Source organism: Protopterus annectens, chromosome 17.part0 (assembly GCF_019279795.1).
Source record: "Protopterus annectens isolate FY-2018-M chromosome 17.part0, PAN1.0, whole genome shotgun sequence".
Lineage (NCBI taxonomy): Eukaryota > Metazoa > Chordata > Ceratodontiformes > Protopteridae > Protopterus > Protopterus annectens.
The window spans coordinates 419,010,293-419,025,653 of record NC_056751.1 but is presented as its reverse complement, the minus strand read 5'-3'; the positions used below and the strand labels follow the sequence as shown (position 1 = coordinate 419,025,653).

At 35.6% G+C, this 15,361-nt stretch overlaps 1 protein-coding gene across 2 annotated transcripts in view; it reads left to right on the top strand.

The window, feature by feature from the left end:
• Positions 1-15,361, top strand: part of ACP4 (acid phosphatase 4) — a 451,526-nt gene that overhangs the window by 377,230 nt on the left and 58,935 nt on the right. For both annotated transcript variants that reach the window (XM_044058993.1, XM_044058992.1), the window contains one exon: positions 5,326-5,408. In XM_044058993.1, the coding sequence (XP_043914928.1) occupies positions 5,326-5,408 (83 nt within the window). The remainder of the gene's footprint in view (positions 1-5,325; positions 5,409-15,361) is intronic.

Below are 15,361 nucleotides of genomic sequence, written 5' to 3'. Positions count from 1 at the left end.
GATTACTATAGCTACTTTAAGGCCATAATTGATATCCCTGCAAACCCTAATATAGTTATTCTAGGTGATTTCAATTACATTGCAATAAACTGTCTCACACTGCACATGCAAACAATGCCAATTGCTTCCTTGATTATGTAATATGAACTACGTATAAAAACAGATGGCTAATTTTCATACTGGGGCATAATATGCTGGAGCTTGTCCTTACCAATATTGTCTCATTTTATGCAACTCCACAGGTACCATCTTCATTAATCAAATCAGACCACAAACTGGTGATGTTGGCATATATGACTGGATACAACTCCCAATCAAATTCATATTTATTCAGAGACTTCTCAAAAGCAGACCTCCTGCAGCTACTTAGTGACTTAAATAATTCTCATTGCATTTTTATTCAAACTGACCATATAAATACAGCCAAAGCCTACTGAGTCCTACTCGCACCTAAACAAGGGAACAGAAAAAGCAGTACCAATCCATAACAAATAGTCAGAGAATTAAAAAAAAAACATTATGGTAGAACACATATATAAATAAACTCTACACAAAAGTAAGAAAGTGTTAAGTTCTTGCAAGTGGTCACATACTCCACAGTTTAAGAGGGCAGTCAAACATTCTAGCAAAGCAATTAAAGTAGCAGGCCAGGCAGAAAACTCAAAGCTGATTATGAATGCAAAAATTAAGTATAGCAGATTATGAACTCAAAAAGTGTTATAAATGCATCTTTAAGTTAAAAAGTTAAGTACAAATCTAGGCACCGTGTTTAGAGGTACTAATCTAAGCATGTCACTGAGCTGGAGAGACCTCAGAGATTTCTAACAAAAATAGTCACCAGCTTCAAGTCCCTCAGTAATCCAGAGTGGCCACTGCCACCTTCTCTCTGTATTCTGTTTCCTGTAGACTCCTCCATAATGATCTATGCTTTATCTTTCAGGCTGTGAAGGATCCCCTCCTCCTTTTCTAGAACTCCTATACCCTCAGAGAACATAATTGTTCTTTACATATACAGACAAAGGGCCACATTGTTTAGCTACAAATTAATAGGACAAACTGACACGACAGGTACTAATCCCAGTGTAGCCCCACATACAGAATAAAGTACCCTTGCATGTTAAGCACAGTAGTAACCTAGCTGCATTCAAAACTTACCCAGATAATTGGATGGCCACTCACAAACTATCAATGGACCCATCTTATGTGACCCTCCTTGTGGCAGAAGGTAACTCCTGATGTTGGGTGTTCTGCACTGCACTTTTAATGGTCTATCAAAAGACTGCCTAGTATCTAACTATGAGGCTATGAATCACTGTTAATGGAAATAGTTTCAATACATCCAGAGGCTTGTAGGAGAAATGGACTCAAGGTGGCACAGATTCACGACAGGAAGGTCATGCTAAGCAAATCTAATAAGACTTTTTTAAAAAGAGATTCCTTTTTCACTGATAACACAATTCTTTTACCTGTTCAGCTAAGCAGAAATCGTTGTTAAGCAAATATGTAATTCATTTGTCAGAAGTTTATTTCATAGCTTTCCATAACATAAAATCATACAGCAATTTATTTCATAGCTTTCTATAACATAAAATCTTCTAGCATCTTAGATTAATTGCCCATCCAAACGTCTGTGTGTGTGTGTGTGTGTGTGTGTGTGTGTGTGTGTGTGTGTGTGTGTGCGTGTGTGTGTGTGTGTGTGTGCCAGCTCGCGTACGTGCTGTACTAAATGTCGAGGATTCATTTAAGTGATATGTATGCACTTGTGCTGGAAATACCAAACATGCAATACATTTGGTCGACTGCTGTGTGAGTGGAATATTATGCGTGCTGTTTGGATTACACAGAATGTCTGTTTTGAGATCAGTAGTTCACTTGAAATAGACAAATAAATTACTGCGAGTGTGGTTACTTAGTGGCCTCCAGCAGTGATTCATTTGTTCAAGAAGTTGTTCTCCCTTCTTCAAGTTTGAGCAATTATGGAGATGGTATATTTAATTCCGAAGGTTGTGGGGGGTTTGCTTCATTTGAGCCCTCTAGAAACTGTTTTGTTTTATGATGGTGTGTGGCATTTAACAAGTTTTCATTTTTTTGCAGAGAAAAAAGTCACACTATTAAGCAACCGAAAACTGTGTAAATCACTAAGGCAAAAAGTCTATATATAAACAAAGCAACACTGTAAATGGCAGTAAAAAGGACTACTTTAAAAAAATGATAAGCGCTTTCACAGTATTTCTGCTTCATCAGACCTTACTTATTTTTCAAGTAGTTGCTATTTACTGCCATTTACAGTGTTGCTTTGTTTATATACAGAAGGTTTCATTTTTCTTTCCATTTATTGTTTACTACATTTGGTGTATTGTACATGTTTTTTTCTCCATATTTTAATGTTCTCTACCTTTAGTTGTTGATGTTTGCTAATATAATCTCATATAAAGTGGCATACGTAGCATATTTGACACCCAGGGCAGAATTTTTTTTTCTAACACCTCCTCCTCTATGACATTTGTTTTTAGTAATAATCATGAAATGAAACAAAATTGCCAGCAAGGAGTAATCTAGAAGCAGTGATCAAATCCCCAAAAGCCTCAGCCATCCTACAGGAAGGCTTATCCCAAACAAATATCTAGTGCCAGAATCATGGACTAAAGCTAAATGTCAAAAACAGATTATTGTCCCCTTTGGAAAGTTGAGTATGACATTGACAACACATTCTGAAGAGCCGACACAGTAGTTCGGAATTCAGTAACCCATGTGGACAGTTAACCCCAAATTCTATTAGGAACAGATAAAGATGAAGTAAACATTCTGCGAAATCAGGAATAGTTTCAACTTGGTTTTACAAATACAGCACTCACAGAGAAAGAGTAAAGAGCATATTCCATGCAGCATATTCCACGCAAATGCCCATTAGTCATGCAGAGGTAGACTATAAGCTAAGCAAACAATATGAAAGTAACCTGCAGACCAAACATATTAGATAAATCCAAGAACATTCTTTAAAATTGGGGACAGTATCAAATGTGTTTTATACAGTATTCAAATTTAATCCACACACATGCATATTAGCCATTAATGCCCGACTTTAAACTGTGCACCAGTTATTTCATCAATAACACAGCCAGCCAACCCCTCCCAAGAATTAAAAAAGCACAAATATTTCAACTTTTTTCACACAAATGCCCACTGGTGAGACCTTAATATTAGGCTAAGCTGTGTAAATGAAGAGGAACATTACCATAGCAGAGCTAGCCACCACCACCCAAAACATTTAATTTTCACACAAATGCATACTAGCCAGCCTTTCAAATAATATGAAAAGGACAAAGTTACTGCCACCCTCCAAAAAGCAAAAGCATTCAGATTTATTCACACAAATGCATCTTAAGAGTGGAATTTGAACCAACCAATTGAAAAGGACAAGTTGCATTCATCCACAGAACAGATGGCCAACTCTTCCCCCAAAAAAGGATAACAATTTTCCAATTTATTAACACAAATATTCACTTGCCAGCCTTAATGGCAGAATTTAAGATGAGCAAGTGAAAGGGCAAGTTACTTTAATCCACAGCCAGCTGGCTTCCCCACCCCACCAAAACAAAAAGAGGGCAGAAGAGTACAATAAAAAAAAAAAAAAAAACAAATATCCAATTTCAAAATATTTAAACAAATGTATACACACACACACACACACACACACACACACACACACACACACACACACACACACACACACACACACATGCCAAACTTTAAAATATTTAAACAAATGCAAACACATGCACACACCAGCCTAGCCACCACCCCCCTCCCCCTCTTCAAAAAATAAGAAAGAAAATTTGGTTATATTCACATTAAAAAAAGTTTACCTTCAGTCCGGTAGTCCACAATGTCCTGGTTGATTCACTTGCTGTGATTAATCCAATTTGCCGAGTTCAGTTAAACAAAAAAAAAAAAAGTTTCCACTATTGAACTCTCTATTACATGGTACTACTGTACAGTTAGAAGGCTGCTGTGAATTTTAAAAATAACCATGGTTCTCTCTGGTTTTGTCTGTAGTTCCTTCTGAGTTTCCTCCAATCCTGTACTGTTTTTCATGCATGGACACACAAATGGCATGCAAGAGGAAGAAACAAAGCATTTACTTCAGAACCAGATCATGGTCAAATGGGGCCCTAGGAAGGGTAATGGATTGCCCCCCCCCCCCCCCCCCCACACACACACACACACAGTACCCTGGCTCTACAACCATTCCAGTATTCTATTACTTGGCTGTTTCTCCCCTGTTACCATAAACACTGATCAAACCTCTCAGTGTACACACTATTTTCTTCTTTACTTCTACAATGATTACACATATTTGGATTTAATTTTAAACCTTTATTTCAAATTTTAGCACAAACACTGACAGACATTTGCTAAAAAAACTACAGTCTAACAGTGAAAACAGATTTAGCATTAATAGTAAACTTCTCTGCCCTTGAAACTCGTATTCATTGAAATGGCATTGAAACCCAAATTCAAAGAAAATGCATCTGGCCAGAGGCATATAAAGTTTACTTTAGGCTGTTTTTAAACCATAGGCCCATTGCCCACATTTTTAGGAACATGCATAGATGCATGTGTTCTTTGATTCACCTTTCTTGTTGTATTAATTTATATTCCTTATATGATACAGCACCACCTGTTACAGTATGTTTTAAATTTGTAGTTGTGAACATTTTTTTCCAGTAAGCAAAGAAACAAAATGTATGACCCAATAAAAGTGGGAGTGGTAAGCGCTAGGTAGCCTATCTACCACAAGAGGAGTGGTTTCTGGCACAGAAATTGTAGTTTATTGGCCGTTTGGGCAGTTTTTCTATATCTCTCAACTTTCTGGTTTAAAAGCCCATGTTTGCACTTGTTTCCCCCCTTTGCTGTAACTAGTCTAGTCCAGATACAGGTTTGCTGTATCCAGGACTGTTTGTAAGCTTCTGAGCCCCCCCAAGCCTTTCTGTGTTGGAGGGAAGCCTTTTAGCTTATCAGCGGGAGTGGTAAGCACCAATTAACCTATCTACCACAAGAGGAGTGCTTGCTGGATCAGAAATTGTAGTTTATTGACAGTTTGGGCAGTTTTTCCATCTCTCAACTTTCTGGTTTAAAAGCCATCATTTGAGCTTGTTTCCCGCCTTTCCTGTAACTAGTTTAGTCCAGATACATCTACTGTAAAAGGATAGGATGGAAAACCACTGCAGCAATTTGCTTCACGTTACACAGTATAAGAATGGCTCAGTGTTAAGTATGTCAGTGCTTTTCTCACAAGTGTTTGTTTTGGTCATTATGGTTTAGGAATCATAGTGGACGCTATTCTGAAGAACTTCTCCCAGGCTTTGCAGAAGGTGCCTGCTCTGAAGATGATAATGTACTCAGCAGTGAGTATGAATTATTATGTTTTTATCTTTGCTTATGTACAAAAGTTGTTTTACTCTTTTACATGTATATGATAGTGGGTACTCAAAGAAACAATAAAGAGATAACAGAGCATCTGCTATTTTTATGCTGGATGATTATGGTTGTATTCCTGTCTACTGTATTTCCAAGTCTTTTTTGTATTTTTGATTACTGTATTAGATAGATTTTTTTTTATTTAGCCCCCCTCCCCAACTTCTATGCAGCATCAGGCTGTTACTTCCTGGATTCCCTACTTGCTTATCCCTGGATCTCCCAATTGCTCCTACCAGGTACCCTGGATGGCACCCTTCACCAGGTGGTCTTTGAGACTCTTCCGGGAGTTGATCTCAATGATAGCTGTCTAGCAGGCCCAGGGAGTGGGGGATCAGATAGTGGGCAGTGAACATGGAGATTGGGAGGCATCACTCTTACAGCGGCTGGCCATTTGCCCTAGCTGTATCAGCAGTTAGCACAGTGGCATCAGGATGTGATCATCAGCCCCTGCATTAACTTGAGATGACCCGACAGACTTCGCATCTATGCTGAAGATCACACAGAAATTGGGTTTTCCTGACACCATTCCCCTTGGGTAGTAGAGCTGGGTATCAGATGATTTGTCCTTTCCTTTCAGCCAGACTTATAGCAGCCCAAGTCCGTTCCAAATCTTGCGGTGCCAGTGATGCAGACAGACACTCTGTTTTTGCACCATTGGGCTGGCTAGTTTGGTGGAGTATGTTTTGCTGAAACACTAATAGTAAGCTTTTCTTTCGGCACTTAACTTTTGTGGTAGCATAGCCAATAAGCTTTGCCCTGCCGCTTAGGCAGTGAATTGTATAAAAAGCCTGAAAACGTAGAGCATGTAAAAAGATAAACTCATCACTTATTCTTAGCAAAAATTACTTCACCCTACAAACAAAATTTCAGAAGCTTGAAATTGCAGGTACAACAATGAAACAAATACCCACAATTATTTAACTACTGATTTTGTTAACTAGGACTCTCCATCTGAACTAGCTGGAGAAGCCTGGAAAGAAAAAAAACACTAGCATATATTGTGTATTTAACAACACATCAAGGAAAAGAAAATGCACATGTTATGATACATAATAAAACAGGTAGTGTACACAGGTGAACTGCGTAAGTAGAACTGGTATATTGTACTGTTGTAGGCAGCCACAGAAAAAGACATGTTTAAAAATGCCTCAAGTATATTTGCAATCATCTTCATATAAATATATTTAAAATAGGAGGATGAATGAAATGCTAAATATGGGACAGATTATTTAGAAAGGCCCAGAGTGTCTTGAAAATGAGGAATGGAATATATGCACAATATCTACTTTGATTTCTTGACACTGAGCTTTCCAATGCCCAGCACTGCCAACACTGTCCCACTACCACAACTAGCAGAAGACTGATGAACAAAAGCAAGCAGTGCAACAGACCAATATTACAACATTTTTGCTGGGGAGGTGTGCTCTCATGCACCCCCTCCTGATACAGGGTCTCTACCCCATACATTTGTTCACTAACTATACTACCTCTGAGGTTGGACCACCTGACAGAAAAGGGAAAAATGTATTTGCCTTTTCTCTGAATGTGGGTATGACCTTGAATGTAGTATATTTAGAAATGACAGATCTGGGAGCAAAACCCACATCAGGGTGTGTAGGAGCTGTTTTTTAGAACTTTTATTCTTTATGTTTGTCACAGCAGCATACCATACGGCAGTGGGTTGGTGTATGGGATACTGGGCACTGTAAGTGCTATGTCAGTAGCCCACAATAGATTCTAATAATATGGGGTAGTTTCTCTGTAACCTTGAAGTATAGAGAAAGCAAATGTAATTAAAGCTAAGAAAGAAAAGTTGTTCTTTTCGAAGTGCTGCTAGTGCTTTAATTCAATCTGAAAATCCAGCCACCTCCATAAAATCACAAGTGTGCTTAAGTGTATAAAAGATTGGAACAGTGACTGAATGTGTGTGAGAGAGAGAGAAAGAAAGAAAGCAAGTGGGAGGAGCTGAGAAATAGAATTTCTTATTTTGAGATTCCAAGTCATGATGACTAACTGAAAGCACCTCTAGTAAATAATTCTGCAGTACTTATTCTAAGAACAGGATTTCAGCTACTTTATTTAGCATACTTATTTCCTAATCTACCCACACCAGGGTAGATGGTATATGGTTTCAAAAATGTTTTGCTAAGTTTTTGATGATTTTGGTGAAAATCTTGAAAATTCCTGTTAAGAAACTTATTCAGCTTACCTCAACTTTTCAGAAGATGAGTTCTTCAAAATCTTCACACTCTTAATTCATCTATCAAAAAAGATATTCAACAGGTGATGTCTTTCCTCCAAAATCTCTCTATTAAAATTGATTAATTTCAATAAAAACTGGATAATCTTCAGGAAAATAATTTAAAACAAACCAATTTACTCAAAGACATCCTTCAAAAACAAAATCCTAACATTAGGGATATGGAAACTTCTCTAACTGACATTGATGGCAGACTACAAAAAAGTGAAATACAGTCAGAATTAATCCTTAAATGGAATAACTGTCTTCTGAACAAGGCAGAATATTTTCAAAATCAATAGAGAAGATCTAATATCAGAATTTTTGGTCTTCCACAAAAAAACTGAGTTTGAAAACATCATATCATAGGTTCATAGGTTGGTACTAGGCTATCGGCCCTAGGGCCTATACAAGTCTAGCCATAACAATTCCCTGGCTATTTCTTCCCACAGTATTTACGTCCCTCGAACCCTATCTAGCAGGGCGACTGACGTGATCCCCTGAGTGAATTTCCTATCTCCCATCCAATCATCAAGGTTCATTTTGAAGAGGGCCAAAGAGGCGCTCTGCTTGACATGTATGGGCAGTCTATTCCAGAGTCTGGGGAGTCTCTGGGTCAGGAACCTATCCCTCCAGCATGTTTTGTTCATTGTGATGACAAGGTTTAGATCCCTGGAGCGTGTGTCTCTGAAAGATTGGGATTTCTTTAAGTGTAGCATGTCCAACAGCTCTGGGCCCAGTTTAGTAAGTTTATCTATGATTCCAGAGTGGGGGATGGTGTTGAAGGCCTTGGTGAGGTCCAAATAGGCTGTGTGGACCACTTTACCCTTGTCCACGGCTTTGGAGACTGAGTCGAACAAGTCAATCAGGTTCAGGAGACAAGATCGGCCCTTCACAAACCCAAACTGCATGGGGTCCAGTGTTTGAAGGTTGCCAATGTCTCAATTTTACTGCATAGTTACCCAGTTTTCTCAACCTTCAAGGCTTCTCATATGACATGGAGAGAAATCATCTTCAAGCCAACCTCCCTCAATATCTAACCAGCAACCTCCAAGATCAATAATAGTAAACTTCATGTCATTTCTTGATAAAGAACTTATTTTTAAAATTGCCTGATTCAAAGCTCCTCTAAATCTTGGCCAAAACTTGACGAGATTTAACAATGAGTGGCCCACTGAGACTCTTGGCAAAAGAAAGTAATGCTGGCCATTAATTAAATAATTTAATCAGAATAATCACTTCTCATTCCAGTAAGAATAAAGCTTTCTCTTCAAACTGGACCTAGTATTTTCAATAATGTAGAAGAAGCGACTCATTTTGTTAAAATAATAATATCATTCCCTCTGTTAAAGATGTGGACTGGGCTACTATATCTCTCAAGAGATCTTAAGAAAAACAGCAATGGTCAGAAGTCACTAGTAAAAAACAGAAAACATCACATCTCTATTCATCTGGAAACCAAGGGGAAAAAAACAGGTAATGTTCATTCTTACCAAATTCCTTTCAACAATCACATATAAAAATATTTTACATATTTTTTGTATTAATTCAGTTATTTGAACTTGCTTATCATCTAAATCACCAAAGACATAGGTCAGCTTTATCACATATTTCTATATGTATGTAAATAATCTAATTTCTCTAAAAATATAACCCAGTAAATGTAGATGATGAATGAAGGAGGGGTGGGGAAGTATTAGTTTTGCTTTATATTTTTTCTATTTAATTATTTTATCTTATTCCAAAATATTCCCGCTATTGCTTGCCTTTATCTCTCTGTATTCCTGCACTAGCTCTGTGTGTGTATGTATGTACATCATCCTTAAATTGCCTTACTATTCTCTTAATGTCTTCATTTCACATTTACCATTACACTTTTACATTATTCTATCAGCTTTTCACTTTCACTCTGATTTATTTCTTGTGAACCAAGTCTGTTAAATCTAACTTCTATAATACATACATACATACAAATATTTCAAGTACAGGCAATAATGCTGTTCTAGCCTGCCAATATACCAAAATAGTTATTCCCTTAATAAATGTCCAGGCTGTTCTTAAAATTATCTAAGCTAGTACTTGATTTAATATAATTTGGTTGTCTGTTCTATGTGTCAGCTACTCTCTCAGAAAACTAATTAGTACACTTCTCATTCCTTCAGAATCGTCTACATAATGGGTTGTCTATTGATTTTCTACTACTTTTTGAAAACCTCAAACATTCTCAAGGGTAGTTGCCTCTACATGCCCTATATACCTGAATACGTTCTCCTCTTAAAATTTATATGAGGCACTGTGCAAGTTAAAATACTGAAGTCTTTCATAATAAATTAAAATTTTACATCCATGGATGACCTTCATATATTTCTGTTGTATTCTTTCCACATTACTTATGCTTGCTTTCTTATAAGGTTTTCATATTTCCATACCCAAGTTTGGGTGTAATGTATCTAGCAAACAATTACTTCACTTCTGATTTCCCAGACTTTATAAATCTTTTTGCACAACCAACCTATAATTCTATTGTTATCATTAAACAATTGGCTGATATGATTAGAAAAAGCTCAAAGCTAGATCTACCCATGTACCTGGTCCTTAAATGAATCTACAGTTTCAATCACTGTGTGCTGTATTATATATTCATCTTTAAAGTTATGTCTCCAAAATCTCATATGCATAGTTTTTTGATGTATTTATTAACATATTATTCTCCTGTGCCGAAATGTTTAATTTAGTCAAGTTCTTTTGCAGGCATGCCCTATCTGTAACAATGTAATCAATTTATCCATTTTCTGGTCATCTGCATATAGACTGTATAATGCCTCAGATGAAAAAGATATATTTGAAAGATGCAATCTAAACAAGTATGGGCCTAGGATAGACCCCTGTGGGATACCCTGAATGCAACCTCCAATTTCACCTGTCCTGTTGCTGTAAGATACTTGCAATGTCCTATTTGCAAGACATATAGCTATCCATTTATCAAAACTACATCAATCCCTAGTTGTTCTAATTTATTGATCACTGTTTTGTATATTACCCTATCAAATGCTGAAGTTAAATCTATATAAATTACATCACAGCAGAAAATTTTATTTATAACTGCTATTATATTGCTACAGAACATCATGTTACAGGTGGTAATGGATCTATTTTTAACATATGCATGCTGGTATATGGTTTCAAGTCACAATCTTTCCAACTCTGATAATAATTTATCCATTATTACCTTCTCCTTTATTTTTCCACAAAATGAAAGTAATCTTGTGGGTCTGTATGGCTCTAGGTTTGCACTACTTCCCTTCCCTTAAAGACAGGTTTTACAAGTGCACATCTCCAGTCTTGTGAGATCTCCTCATATTTACATGACCTAGTAAATAACAGATATAATGATACTGCAAGTTCATGCTGAAGTGCTCTCACGTCATTATTACTAATTCTGTGTCATCCCTGTACTTTGCTTGGATCCAGTTTGCATAACTTTTTTTTTCCAATATAATCTAATTTGACTTCAGTATCTGAGATTTCCTGAATGTCATTAGGACAATTTATCACCCTCTTTGTGGAGCCCAGCTGCTTTGCATAAGACTTTGTAAATATATCTATGATTTGTTGTGCCCAACAATAACCTGCTGGATTGCCAACTGGCTGACAGGATGCAGAAAATCAAAATAGGAGAAGTTGCCTCCACAAAGAGACCAGTCACAAGTAGAGCCCTGGGAGTTCTGTGCTGGGACTTCTCCTGTTTGGCATCTAGTTTTCTGGAGCCAATACCAAAGGGTTCTGGCAGACTAAGTTTGTAGATGACTGCAATCAGTCATTGAATCCCCAAATGACTTAGCTATCCTGCAGGAAGTTTTGCCCCAAATAAACAACTGATGCCAAAATTAAAACCATGGACTGAATCTAAATGCTAAAAATGCATTATTGTATCCTTTGGGAAGTCATCTATCTCAGAGAACTATGACATTGACAATACACCCCTAAGCGTTAAACCAGTTCTTCAGGATTGGGAACATAGGTGGACAGTGACCTAACTTTTGACCAACATGTGTCCAGTGTTGTAAGAAAGTCCTTCTATATTGTACAGTTATAAGCAAAGGGATTGTTTGTAGCTCTAGAGATGTCATTGTCCCTGCGGTAGCATTGTCACCTCACAGTAAGACACTGTCTGGTTCGATTCTCAGCTAGAGCGTCTTCTGTGTGGAGACATGCGTGAATGGGCATACCTTCGTTGAAGGTTGTGCGTCAGGGCTGGTAACTCAGCATGTAAAAATCAACTACCAATCATTAGCGGACCAGAGTTCCGCTGTTGTGACCCTTAACTGGGAAAAGCCGAAAGACACAACAACAACAAGACACAACATTAGGGCAAACATTGAATATAATGTCCCTTTTGGCATGTATCAATCCAAATACATGCAACAGCTGGAACATCCATAGAGATACCTTTCTGAAAGGATACAAGGACTAAACAACATGTCCTACATGGACCAACTCAAGGCCTTGTCAATATACTCAGTATACTACACACTGCTAAAAGGTGACCTGTGGCTGGCATATAAGGCATTCTCCAACTGAATACTGATGACTTTACTGCACATCAGCAAGGCAAATGGCATCAGAAACACTTGATCTAGGAATCTAAACCTTTTATGCAACATCAACAGATAGGCATATCTTGCAGAGGATGCCACTTCTCTGGAACCAGCTCCCCATCTACATAAAACAATGTTCATACCTGTCCATATTCAGGCACAGCTTGGATCTATGGATGAGAAACAGAATACTTACCCCCACAATTGCCCCCTGTAATATTAATGGACAGAGACAGCTCCTAAATGCTTTATTCCATGCATGGGCCCCCTCAAAATTATCAATGGTATGATTCCAGTTATTCTCATTAGGAGTAATATATCATTATAGACCACAGAATGGGTAAGGCCAATCTCTAACCAAATATGATAGGTTAATTCAAGCACAAAAGGGGAAACTGCCTAGGTTTAAATTGTACTACAAGAGCGGCTACCCTTGAACTTACTATGAACCAATGTATTTGACATATGTTTTAGAATGAGTTTGTGTTAGAAATTATTACTTCACCATTAAAAAAATATTGATTTATTAATGAGTAGATCACAAATAGTAAATCTTAGATTAGAATATTAATTATTACTTTTCAACTATGTAACCTACTCCTTGTGCTTATTGTTTATCACTTTTTCCTTTTTTATAATTATAGGAACACATTACCTATATCCATTGGGTCAGTACTCCCCCATCAGTCCTTTAAAACAATTCTAAAATATTCCCTAGCCAAATCTGGCTCTGTTCTTTCTCAGCCCCAGGATGAAATGTGAACAAGTATCTCTTCATACCTTATACCACCTTCCTCTCCTTTTTCACTCACTTCCTAACATCAATCAATCTCTTTCCCCTGACTGTCTCTCTCTAAATATGCCATAACCCTGTTTTTTTTTCTCCTGCTTCATGGTGAAATTCTTGTTTTTATTATACTTATCTATAATTTATCTTCACTAGCTAAAATTTCTCTGAATTTTAAATCATTGTCATATCAGATATATCTATTTTAACCAATGTTGTCCAATTATGTCTTATTAAATTACACTTAAACTGTAGATGTTTTTGTATTATTTTTGAAGATTGTAAAATTATTGTTCTTAAAATGTTTTTATAATACTTTGGAGTTTATCTTCCTGGGCCTGTGCTGAAAATGGGCACCTAGCCAGTCAGACTTTCCAGCTAATCAAATATCAATAAATAAATATATAAACATTTTGTATTTTAACTACAAATTTTAAACTTCATATTTTACATTTTCTTATACATTTTTCATTGTTAGCTCTAAAAAACAAAGATATTATTCCCAAAACATAAAGTGAAATAAAAAAATACATACTGAAATAATATTTATATAGTACAAAAATAACATTTATCTTACCACAATATTTTTTATGGTAAGCTTACTTTACTGCAGAGCTCTTTAGATGTAGATTTATCACTTAGTTTAGCCAATTTAGATAGTTTTCTTGTTTGGGTGGTAGTTTGAATGATTTTTAACACATTTCAAGCTAGGGATTGTTTAATTTCTATGTAGCGATTTTATAAATGCTTATGCATTACTATCAACAAAAACTTTTAAGTTACTTTATTTATTTTTTTACATGTCAATGTCATTTGTCATAATTTTCAATAAATATGCTTTATCTGTGTAGTCAAATATTATATCATTATTAATGGAAACCCATATTTTGATATATTTTCAAGAATTAACTAATCCTTCATTAAAAATGTACCTAATACTTCTTACTTATGGATTTTACAGTTATGTCATTAAATATTACTGGGCTAACTAGCACATTCAACAGAGAGCCTTTTCTTAAATTTTGTGATTCCTTTAAACCAAATATTTTGTTTATTCAAGAATTCTATTTTAGTCATAAGGATAACAATTTATGGAATCCTTCTAAATATAAAATTCTTGTCCACTCTACCTTTTCTACTAAAAGAAAGGCAGCAGTGATCATTTGACACAAAATATAATAGTGTCAAATCTCTTAGTCAAATTTGAAGATAGAGACAGACTTCGTTCTCTTATTAAAATTCTTTAAAATAACAGAAAATGGACCTTACCAAAGTTATTGGTTTCCTTATTTGAGGGTTAAACTTGCTAAGAAGTTATTAGATATAAATTTAAATAACTTAAAATGTATATTAATATTAGATGATATTTTCTTTAGCATTTAAAATGCAATTAAAGTTAAGTCATTGAAACCAACCAGGCTCACATCTATTTCAAAGGCTTAAAAACTGGTTGAAATGTTTAACCTAAAAGACACTTACTTATCCAAAGATATAGCTTCTCTTCAGTTCTCACATATTTCCTCTATTTATGGTATCCAAACTAGAACAGACAAGTTATTTATATCATATGACTTCACTCCTAATTTAAATAATTTTAAAATTATTGTTAATTTTCAGTCTCTCTCTATAATTAACAAAATTAATTCTTAGATTATTAACCTAAAGGACTTTAAAGAGTAGTTTAATAACAAAACAATTATTTTATGAAATCCAATAATTCTGATAATATTAATAAGGTTATATAGAATGGAATGTTTTTAATCTCATAGTTATGGGAAATTTGTATTTGATGCAAAAATAAGATAAAGGAATGGGGTAATCTAAATATTCAAAATTAACTCTTATTAAGCAAATAGTACATATAAAAAGGAGACAAAATAAATTAATTCCTTAAAGGAAATATGATATTTTACTAAATAAAACTTCCCTTTCTATTGAGAAATTTAAACTAGCCTCTTAATCTGTGTCTCCTAAAAACATGCATAATCTAATTAAAAGACCTAAAAGTACATCTAGACTTAATCATATTAAAGAAATAAAGGCAATTAAAAATAGTAAGATTGTTACTGTCATTCAAGATATCTTTATCACAATTTAAAGAATGATATACTTCTGTAAATAGTACTAATAATATTAACAAACCTAAACTCATTAGAAACTCCATAAGTAAGTTAAATATTCCAACTCTACTGTGTTCTATTAGAAATACAAACTCACTTTACTATCCCTCCATCTTGGAAATATTAGGCCCTCTTT